Source organism: Chaetura pelagica, unplaced genomic scaffold (assembly GCF_000747805.2).
Source record: "Chaetura pelagica isolate M959 unplaced genomic scaffold, ChaPel_1.0 scaffold354, whole genome shotgun sequence".
Classification (NCBI taxonomy): Eukaryota; Metazoa; Chordata; class Aves; order Apodiformes; family Apodidae; genus Chaetura; species Chaetura pelagica.
The window spans coordinates 1,665,306-1,676,212 of NW_009953299.1; the positions used below are offsets into that span (position 1 = coordinate 1,665,306).

The 10,907-nt window shown below is 39.5% G+C and overlaps 1 protein-coding gene across 1 annotated transcript in view; it reads left to right on the forward strand.

Moving 5' to 3' along the window:
* SETD3 (SET domain containing 3) overlaps positions 1–10,907 on the forward strand; it is a 35,438-nt gene that overhangs the window by 19,163 nt on the left and 5,368 nt on the right. The window contains exons 6-8 of the mRNA XM_009998018.1: positions 1,772–1,830; positions 3,846–3,960; positions 8,291–8,365. Coding sequence (XP_009996320.1) covers positions 1,772–1,830; positions 3,846–3,960; positions 8,291–8,365 — 249 coding nt within the window. The remainder of the gene's footprint in view (positions 1–1,771; positions 1,831–3,845; positions 3,961–8,290; positions 8,366–10,907) is intronic.

Below are 10,907 nucleotides of genomic sequence, written 5' to 3' on the forward strand. Positions count from 1 at the left end.
CCTGAAAACTTCCGGTGCAGGGGGGGATCCCGGCCCTGCACAGCCACTCGCGGTGTAGCAGGCGCGCCCGTGACTGCGCTGAAAGCGGAGCGGGCTTGTTGTTCTCCGCGCTGAGTTTTCCCTGCTTAGTTTATCGAGCTACTGCAAACTGGAATAATAATTCAAGCAATGAAAGTCGAAACGAAATTGCCGTAAAGGAGTGCTGTAGGATAGTGTTTGTTCTTGGGAACGGTTCCTTCCAGCTGAAGGCCACGTGCGTTTCTGGGACGGAGCCCCGAGCCCCGAGCCCCGGCCGCGCTGCTGCGGCGAGGATGGGCCGGCGCAGGTTGCGGTTCCGCCTTTGGGCTGGATGTCTGTGAGGAGAAATAGCTCTGTAAAGTGTGTTGGGGCAGTTGAACTCGAGGAATGTTGTTCTGCGGTGACGGTAGCGTCCGTGTGAATGAAAACCGTATGGAAATGTAGAGTGCTCTAAGAAGTACAAATAAAAGTAACTGAAAGCGAGGGAAGGGACGGCGGGCTCCGGAATTGTTGGCTGATGTCCTGTTCCAGAGAACGTCCGTCCAAAGGGTTAATTGAGGGGCTGAGGGAGAGCGGACATCTGGGACCTAACACCCAATTGGCAGGCTTTTGTAATATATAATTTGCCTAAAATTGCGCACTGAGCACAAGCTTTTGTTTTCTAATTGATTTACGGTTTGAGCCACTTTTACCTCATCCCCTACTGTCCTGCACACGGTGCCAGCAAGTACATTAGAGTGAGAAATGATAAATTACCATGCACTTGTGATGCTAATGCATCAAGAGTAAAAAACTGCATTCTACATGGAGCTTCATGCATTAAGAGTGTCGCAAAGACAGAGCTATGCAAAAAAATCATTTGTATCTTCTGAAATAGCCATTTGATCACTTACTTCCATTTGTCTTTGAGACCTAATTGAACCTGAGGATTAAAATCTATGCTATTATGGCTATCCATTTCTGAATTGGGACAAAGTTCTAAGGAAAGTATACAAGTGTGGGCTTAAAGCTACCTGTATTTTTAAAACTTTTATTAAGCTAATTGATTGGAAATGTAACAGGTATTACAGCTTCTTAAAGCTTTTCTAAAAATCTGTGTATTATGCTTTTAGTAATGGCTACCCTATGCATTCTCAAATGGCATTGCTCCACTTTCAAATGAGAGGATGCATAGATGTCTGAATGCAGGTACTACCTAATCTGGGTTTGTCCCTAGAACTTTTAAGTATTTTAATCTGATTTATTTCGTAGTGTGGTGTATTTTGTATTGGGTAAAACCTTGACAGGAATCAAGGAAGAGCTGACAGCCTTGTATATATAATTTGTACTTGTGTTTGTGAAATACCTTACAGATATCTAAGATAAAAGGAAAAATGTGGAAGTTGGTGAAACCTAATATGTGCTTATTGTATCATTTCTTTCCCCCACCCTGCACCAGAGGCTGGGTTTTGCTTTACCTTCACATAATCAGTCCACCTTAAATTTTTTATTTTTGTACAATGTCTGTAGGTTCCAGTCTTGAAATATGAAGAAACAGATTTATGGCGGCTGCTGGGCACAACAAATTAAGTTGACAGTGATGTATGAGAGCATAATGGCATGATGATCCCTCTGTAGCGCGGCTGGACGCCTCCTGCTTCATTTGGCTCTTGTTAGGATCTGTTAGGCAGCTAAATAATGAAATTCTGCTGACTGATTTCTGAATTCTCTTTTCTTTCTCTTTGCACCTTTTTCTGAAACTTGCATTTCCCAGACCCATCCTAATGCCAGCAAACTGCCCTTAAAGGATTCTTTCACTTATGACGACTACAGGTTGGTCTGTCTTTTAATTCTCTCTCTTTTTTTTTTTTTTCTTTTTTTTTTTTTTTAATATATTGAACTGTGTGACCCTGGACATACTTCACTGGTAGCAAATCCCGGTTGTTATTGGAATGTTAAATGTAGGACTTGATACTTATGTGCTTTCTTAATGAAGAAGTAAAATAAATATGCAGATTTTAATTGTTACAAAGGAGAAGTCATGAGCAGTTAATTTAGTCAACTGACACACATAGTCTTGAGATTAGAAAGGTAATTCATTGTTTCTTAAGAAAATAATGCATTTGGTGTTGCAGGAGATTTGGATTTTGGGTTTGGAGATTTCTTTTTTCTTTTTTTTTTCTTTTTTTTTTTTTTTTTTCAATAAAAGGCTTTACCAGCAGCACATCGTAGTAAAACCCAGTATGTGCAGTGGCTGCTGAACAGGAGAGCTGGAAAACTGAAGCTGTACATGTGAAGCCTGAGTGTCACTTTGAGATGCTATAGAGGATGACATAATTAAGATAAAAATAAGAATAATTAAGATAATGAGAGCTTTAATTCTGTTAAGTTATTAAAATACTATGAATAAAAGGCATTCATGAGGTCTTACAGGGATTTTTTTTTTTTTTTACCCTAGTTGTACTTCTGGGTAAGTCCATGAAAGTCGGATTTCCAAAGCATGTCTCCTTCACTTATAGGGTCACAGAGGAACAGGCTGACTTACATGTGAAGTGGTCTAAAATTATGCATATGAAATACAACAATTTAAAAGAAACATATTGCTATTATATTTTTTAAGTGTTTGTATATCAGAATTGCTCCACAATTTTAGCTTTCTTTTTAAGAAATTAGGTAGATTTCAGTTGGATGGCATCTTCCTAAGCCATCTCACGTGTTTCTGAAAAAAATCCTTCTGAAAGTCTAAGTTTGTATATTAAATACTTGCTAGTAGTGGAATCAGGGGGAGGTACAATTAGTTTGACCTTCTCTCCTGGTAGTATTCCTTCCCCCTTGAAAAAAAACGAGCAAATGAAAACAACAACAACAACAAAAAACCACAAACAAACAAAAAACCAAACACCAAAAACAATAACAAAAAAACCCCCAACCAAGCAAACACAAAAAAACCCCACAACAAATATATGTATTAAGGCCAAAATATAGTGAAACTAAGATTTTCTTTTCCCTTTGGCATTTAACATTCATTTTTGCTGGAAATAAAATAAAAATGAAATTTTAGAAATTACTGAAGTGTTAAGCTTTGCTGAAGATTCTTAAGTCCATTTGCTGGCATTTCCCTTGCTTAACCTGAGTTAGAAGGGTTTTGAATGATGTCTGTGTGCTGAACTGTGATTCTATGATTCTATAGACTATGTTGTACTTTCTTCATTCTCTTTACCTGCATATCTGTGTCAGGTATTGGAGCTTTTTTTTCCCTCTTTATTCTGTTAAGCAGAAAATTTTGCAATACTGATCTAAGCCAAAAGTTGGCAAACTGAAGAGAAGCACTTACCAGAATATCATGGATGTGTCAGGTGATGACACAGGTTTCTGTTTCATGTGGCACATAAGCTTTTTAAGGAGCGAGGGAAAAAATATCCGTGGCTTTTACAAGAGTCTGCATGTAGAGGAGAGCTACTCTGAAGTCTGCAGTAATAGCTGACCCCAGGTTTGGGATGTGAGACCAGAGGTAGGTGTACAGTGAAGAGCTGTGGAAGCAGAATGTGACATGGGAGTGGGTCTTGGCTGACACAATGGGAAGTAGGAAGGTTCTGTTGCAGAGTGCAGGAGAGAGGTGGGATTGCAGTCCTGATTTCGGAATGAGTCTGTGTGCATGTCTTGGAAACATAGGAGCTGCTGGTTCTCCTGCAAGTGGTACTGTCTTCCAGGGTTACTTTAGTCAGTGTGATCTTTAAGAAAACTAAGTTTGGAAACTCCCAGCCTAAATGTTTGCTTCATATTGGACTACAGCCAATTATGTACTGATGTTTTGAGCACTGACCATCTAATGTTTCTAATTTTTGTAGATGGGCAGTTTCCTCTGTTATGACACGACAGAACCAGATTCCAACAGAAGATGGTTCCAGAGTTACATTGGCTCTAATACCTCTATGGGACATGTGTAATCATACTAATGGACTGGTAAGGATTTCTTCAGTGTTGCTGAAAGAGCTTAAGTATTAAGCCTTTCAGCTGTTGTAGAACAGTTTAATAACTCTTTTCATTATCCTTCTTAACAGAGGTATTTCATTTTCCCAAGTGACACTAAAAACCTAGTAGTACCTGAAGGAAAGATTTTTCAGTTTCTTAAATGTCTTATGATAGCTTTTCAGGGAGAACTTTCTTCATCTAGAGAAAACTTTGTAAGTGATTGCATGCCTGCATAAAGTTATGTTTTGTACATGTATAACATCCTTTTAAAAGTTTTCAGTTACATTGTACTTTTTTTCCAGCCAAGTTTGAATATTCCTCTGGCATGGAGTTTTGTTTCTGACAGGCTGAAAAAGATTCACAGTGCTGGACAGGTTTGTTCTGAGAGTGGGAAGGCAGACAATGACGGAGGTTGCCTCCCCTGGCTACCACTAGGGAAACTGCTTAGAAATTTGCAACGAAAAAATACTGCCTGCTCTCCTAACCATGCCCAAAGAGCCTTGTTATGAAGGCAGCAACAACAAGAACAAAGCCTAGTTCAACAAAAGCAGTACATCTGTTACTACATCAAAGAAACAAAATGCAAAAATCCTACTTTAGGGCATATTAAACATTTAAAAGGTGACATATGTATATAGAAAGTCAGACCTGCTGACATTTTGGCTTACGTGAGCTAGTTCAGAAGATGAGGTCTTGATTTCATTAGCAGGCTAGTTAATGTTGAAGTGAGGAAATGGGAGCCCGTAAGAGGATGGTTTATCAGTGTTATTTTGCTGGTCTCATGTACACTTCAAAATTCATACTTCTAGTTGTGTTTCCAGTAGGTAGTATTTATTGTAAGCAGTGAATACATCCACACAATTGAAGTAATCCGCTTCTATTGTGGGAGAGTTGACCTGAGTGTGAGGACAGCAGCATGCACTAGTATTGTCAGTATAAGAAAAGCCTGGTTTGAATTAACAAATTGTAAAGCAAGTTGTTTTTCACTTGACATTTAGCTGTTCTGTTGTTACTATGACTCTACCAAATACAGCAGGGTAGGCTAGGCTACGACGTTGTGGGTGTGTGTGGTAGGGGTTTGTTTATTTTGGCCTATGAAAAGGTGATTTATCTGTTGTCCTTTAACAGCGATTGTTGCCTTTCACTATTTGTTATGCACTCTCAAAACTTTGATTTAGCAATAGAGCTTGTATCAGAGTCTCCAATGTAAAGAAACTTGCTTAAAATTCAGAAGTGTGTATTTTTGTAACATAAGTCTTAGCTGCAAGTATCTGTACTTCCTGTACCCTTCTCCTGCTGGGCATCTCTTTCAGATGCTTTTGCAGAGACTTGTCTGTATTCATTAGACAACTCTTAATGAGTGTCTTCAAAGTAGGGATTAGAGGAAAGAGGAAGAGAATTAAAGTTCAGGGAGGGAAAAAAATTAAGTAGCCTATATTAAAAGAGCAGCTAGTTATGTTGTTTTAATAATTGAAACTTCTATTTAAATTGATAAAGTAATTTTTATTTTTCTTATGCTCTTTAACAATGGTTTTGATATGGAGCCAGCCTCTGGAGCCAAACCTGCTAGTGCAGTAGTGTATCAGGGTGGGAAGCATTGTTTTATGCTGAACTGTATCCTAAAGGGTGGGGGGAGGGGGAGGTGTGAGGGAATGCTGAACTTAAATGTTTTGTGTGTATATACATGCTTTCCTAATTAGTTTCATATTTCTACAGAAAGTAGGTTAGATGGTTGTAGTTTTAGGAAGGATAAAAAACTGTAATATTGATACTGGGCTAAGAAAAGTTACTAAACCTATTTCTGTTGTGTGTGTTCATTTCCTTGTGCTATCAGAAATGGGGAAAAAAATCTTCTAGATAACTGTAAGCTGTCTGTGTTGTAGTTTATATTATTGTAGAGGGAGGTGAGGGAGGATTCTGCTCTAGTCATAGCATGTCCCTTTAAAGGGACATAGCATGTCCCTTTTTTAAGGGAACTGTTCTTCATTGCAGGAAAGTAAGAAGTGAAAGATAGTGTTGTATGCACCCCTGTCTAGTCTATTCCAAGTGTGGTGCTGAAATTCTTCTTGAGTCAATCAGCTGCTATAGATCCCTATTCTTGCTTTATTCCACAAGGCCCCTTTCCATAAGCTAGAAAATAAAATGCTCTTTGGGTTTTAACTGGAGATAGGTCCATCCAGCTTTTTCTTGCTTCTGACACTATTAATGAGATCAGCCTGCCCCTAAGAACTGTATCAAAATGGTTGTCTTCATGAATTTCTCATTGTTATTTTTTAGTGGGATTGTATTTTGACTGTCAGAGGTTGATTACCAGTTCTGCCAGCGTTTTGTATAAGCTACATTCTACCTGTTGAGCTGGGTCCACCCTTAATCACTGACCAAGCAGACTATTGCATTCTTTATAGACAACTTGAAATTCATGTATCTGTCTGCTTCAGAAGTAAAACTGAAGGGATGCAATTTGTCAGCTATCATGTGGGAAGAGAAGTAAACACCCTGTTAATTCTCTTACGTGACTGCTATTAAAAGAAAGAGGAAATAAAGAGTCTAGCACTCCACTATGCATTACAGAAAAGCCTTTCAGAAGTGCTGCTGGTTTTGTTGAGATTTTTTTTTAAGTCAAAAATAAAAAACAATTCCCAAAGCAAGCAGTACTCTAGTGAAGCATGCTTAAATTGACAGAATCTTTCTCTTAGCATACTAGAATTTCCCCAGTCCTTGAAAGCCTGCTGTTCCATAAGCATTTCAAGAAACTGGAATGGAGTTTTCACATTCAGAAGTAGTTAATTGAGTTTACACACTAAGAAAAATTCAGGACAGGTCAAGTGCTGTCAAGAGTTCCCTTTTTTGAATGGAAATTGCAGATTTTCCCAAGACGACTGTATTTGAACTTGGAAGGTATATTTGTCATAGTAAATCCTCTAGCAATTGCAACCTGCAGTTCAGGGCTAGAAAACCTTCTGAGTTAGTAGAGAGAGACCTTAGTTAAAAATTGTTTAGTCCAGCATAGCAAAGGTACAGGCATTTCTGTGTACAAGTACTACAGCCAGTGTTTTGCAGGAGGCTGTAATGCATGAGTCTTGTGTTCTCTTCTGATCTCAACATACTACAAACCCACTAAGAGACCTGAATTGATGGCATCTGCATGCAGAGCAGTTCTGCAGGCCTCTGCAGAGCTGGGCTGCTGGTGCTTGTGGCTGCCATTTTGGGTTTGCTGCATCGTAAGGAAGTTCCCTGTGCTCACTTGGAGAGCACTGTTTTGGCAGACAAATGCATGCTTGATGATACAAACAGCATAAAATTATTAACATGCAAAAACCATCAACCAAGCTGTCAAAATAGTCCGTGGAGTTCTGTCTTTGGACAAACTGCATCCAAGATGGGAATTAGGGTATACCACAAGTCACATATAAGTCAGTGTACAAACAAGTATGTTTTCATTTACAAAGGCTGAGAAAGAATTTTTGGCTTCTAAGTTTTTCCCCAGGCCCAGAGCATATTTTCCCATAAGTTAGCTCTGTCAGTACTGAATTCAGAATACCTACCATAAAACTTGCCTTCTGATTGTTCAGCAGCTTGTCGTCCATCCCATGGCTGCATCTGTGCTACCATCTTTGGTAATACTACTCAAGAACATGCTGTTTGTCACTTTAAAAGAGTATTGCATTTTTAGGATAGCTTTACTTGTTAGTGTGACCACTTCACGGTTTTGTAATTTTTTTTTTTTTGAGAAGTACAGGTTTGTTTAGAAAATTTATCCTCTTCCCTTGCCTGCTACCCTTAAAAAAATCCTTCTAGAATTTAAGAATATTACTTAACTTTAGATAAGGTGATTATGTGTAAGTAAATTATAATTCTCTGAAGATTGTGTCCCCTGAAGATCCATAGTTATCTAATCCTTTTTCATTGAGAGATCAAAAATGTGCTGGCAGTTGAAGGATAACACACAGCATACAGAGCTGTCAGTGCCTTGCTCCCTTGGGCCTCTTGGGAGTGACTGAAAACTCCAAAACTTTATACCAAGATTCCTTCTTTAGCATGGAACTGTCTATAGTCAATGGAGGGGACTTTCCTCAGAGCTTTCCATTCACTTCAGGTAAGCTTTTCTTCCCTTATATTTCTTTAATGCAGATATTTCTTAAAAAGAGATTGCTCAGGAATTGTAAAACAATTGCTACCAGCCATACGATGTTGTGCAGAGAAAGAAATGTATGCAATTGCTATTGTTAATGGTTGTTTCTAATAGAGCAATGCTTTGTCAGTGGTGGTGGAGATAAATATAAAATACTAACGGTGCTTTTGTTTGTCTTTCCTTGGATAGATCACTACAGGCTACAATTTAGAGGATGACCGGTGTGAATGTGTCGCGCTTCAAGATTTCAAGCCTGGAGAACAGGTGGGGAACATTGGTAGCTCCCTACAAAAGTTTAATAGCAGGATGGTGTGGATTAAGCCCTGCTATATTTGAATTCTATTAATTTTGTGAGAAAATACTACCAAGCTAAATAAATGCACATTTTTAAGAATAAAATATTTTCTCTCACTTGGTAGACCCCAACTTTAGGAGAGTGTTGATTCCTCATATTTTTGAGAACTAGTTGAAATATTTAACCACTGTTAAATGCACATATACAGACACTGAGTTTGGTATTCTGGAGGTAATTAATAAAAGGCCATATTCAAAGGATGAAAGATAAATATATTTTAGATTTGGGGTGTCACTTTGTCTGCAATAGCAGATTATAGAGTGTTTCTTAAAAATGTTGGCATATGTTTCTTGTTAGTCTTTATTTAGCAAGAGGTTACAGGCAGTATCATTGCCAGTCATTTTACTCGTGTTGCCATTCCCATGCTTAGTGAAAAGGAGAAAGGACCTAAAAATATACTCCCTCCCTTTCACACAGGCATACACACCTGTACTCACCCCTTCATCATGAAAGTACCAAAGGGTGAGTCTTGCAAGGATGTGTGGCACAATTCAGATTCCAGTATATTGTTTAGGACTGCTAAGAAAAAAAAAATAAATGAAACTAGTGGCATTGAAGTCAGTGGTTCCAGGAGTGTAGGAAGTCCCCAGTGGCAGGGTTCCTGGGCTGTGCCAGCAGCCAGCCTAATCCCACAAGGGTAGTAGAACTAATTTTTTTCCTACTGCTTGTGAATATAAAGCATCCTGAAATGTTTTGTAACTCAGTCTCTGAATTATTACCTTTACTGTATTATTTTTATTATTGTGTGCAGCACATGCAGGACAACAAGGCATTGAGGCCCAATTAGCATGGGTTTATGAAAGGCAGGCCCTGCTTGATGAACCTGATCTCCTTCTATGATGAAGTGACCCATTTAGCAGATGAGGTGAAAAGGCTGTGGATGTTGTCTACCTGAACATTAGTAAAGCCTTTGACACAGTTTCCCACAGCATTCTTTTGGAAAAACTGGCTGCTTGTGGCTTGGATGGGTGTGCACTTTGTTAGGTAAAAAGCTGGCTGGATGGCCAGGCCCAAAGAGTTGTGGTGAATGGAGTTAAATTGGAGTTGGCAACCAGTCATGTGGTGTTCCCAGGTCTCAGGGTTGGGGCCAGTTCTCTTTAATCCTAGTGATCTGGACAAGGGGATCAAGTGCACCCTCAGTAAGCTTGCAGATGACACCGAGTTGGGAGGGAGCTGAGGGTAGGATGGTGCTGCAGAGGGATCTATACAGGCTGGATCAATGGGCTGAGGCCAGTTGTGTAAGATTCAACAAAGCTTAGTGCTGGTCCCAAGGTCACAACAACCCCATGGAATGCCACAGGCTTGGGGAAGAGTGTCTGGGAAGCTGCCCAGAGGAAAAGGACCTGGAGATATTGGTAGACAGCTGGCTGAATAGGAGCCAGCAGTTTGCCCAGGTGGCCAAGAAAGCCAACCTGGCTAGTATCAGGAATAGTGAGGGATCAGTCCTGCTGTACTCGGCACTGGTGAGGCCACACCTTGGGTACTGTGTTAAGTTTGGGGCCTCTCACTGCAAGAAAGACATTGAGGTGCTGGAGTGAGTCCAGAGAAGGGCACTGAAGCTGGTGAAGGGTGTGGAGAACAAGTCTTGCGAGGAGCATCTGAAGGAACTGGGGTTTAGTCTGGAGAAAAGGAGGCTGAGGGGAAACCTTATTGCTTTCTGTAACTATCTGCAAGGAGGTGCAGGTGGATGTTGGTGTCTCCTCTCAAGAAACAAATGATAGAACAAGAGGAAATGGCCTCAAGTTATGACAGAGGGCATTGTCAGGCACTGGAACAGGCTGCCCAGGGAAATGGTTGAGTCACCATGCCTGGAGTTTTTCAAGAAACATGTAGATGTGGTGCTTAAGGGCAGGGTTTGGTGGTGGCTTGGCAGTGTCAGGTTAATGGATGCACTTGGTGATCTTAAAGGTCTTTTCCAACCAAAAAGATTCTATGATTTTGCCAGTCTTACACTTAATAATATTTTGGTTTTAATTTTTCTTATGTATCATTACCTTTTTTTTTAAGAAAGATGTGTCTGAACATTTTTTTAAGGATGTTTTTCCAAAGACGTGTTTATTCTCATTGCTCTGCTGGGAATTAAAGTGTTTGTATATTTTTTTGTGTTGCTCTTAGGATTTGTTATGGTGGTCACATATTTGCCATTTTTTTCCAATGCCAGTATGACAAGTGAAAGGGGTCTACAGTTTTTTGAGAAGTGATCCAATTTATAATTTTCCACAGCTGGCCATTGATGTGTCATGTAGCTGTTCTGCCTCCTCTCTCCATTTCAATTCTAGAGGCTTCCTCCATTTCAATTTTAGTTTAGTAGTTTCACTTTGCAATTTATCAGATTTTTGAAAATTTTCTCTGCAAACTTTGACTGTTCTCAACATCATTAAAGCACTTTAGTTATATAAAGCTTCAGTCTTTTAATATACTGTGCAGATGTTATTTCTTACTGTTTCAGCA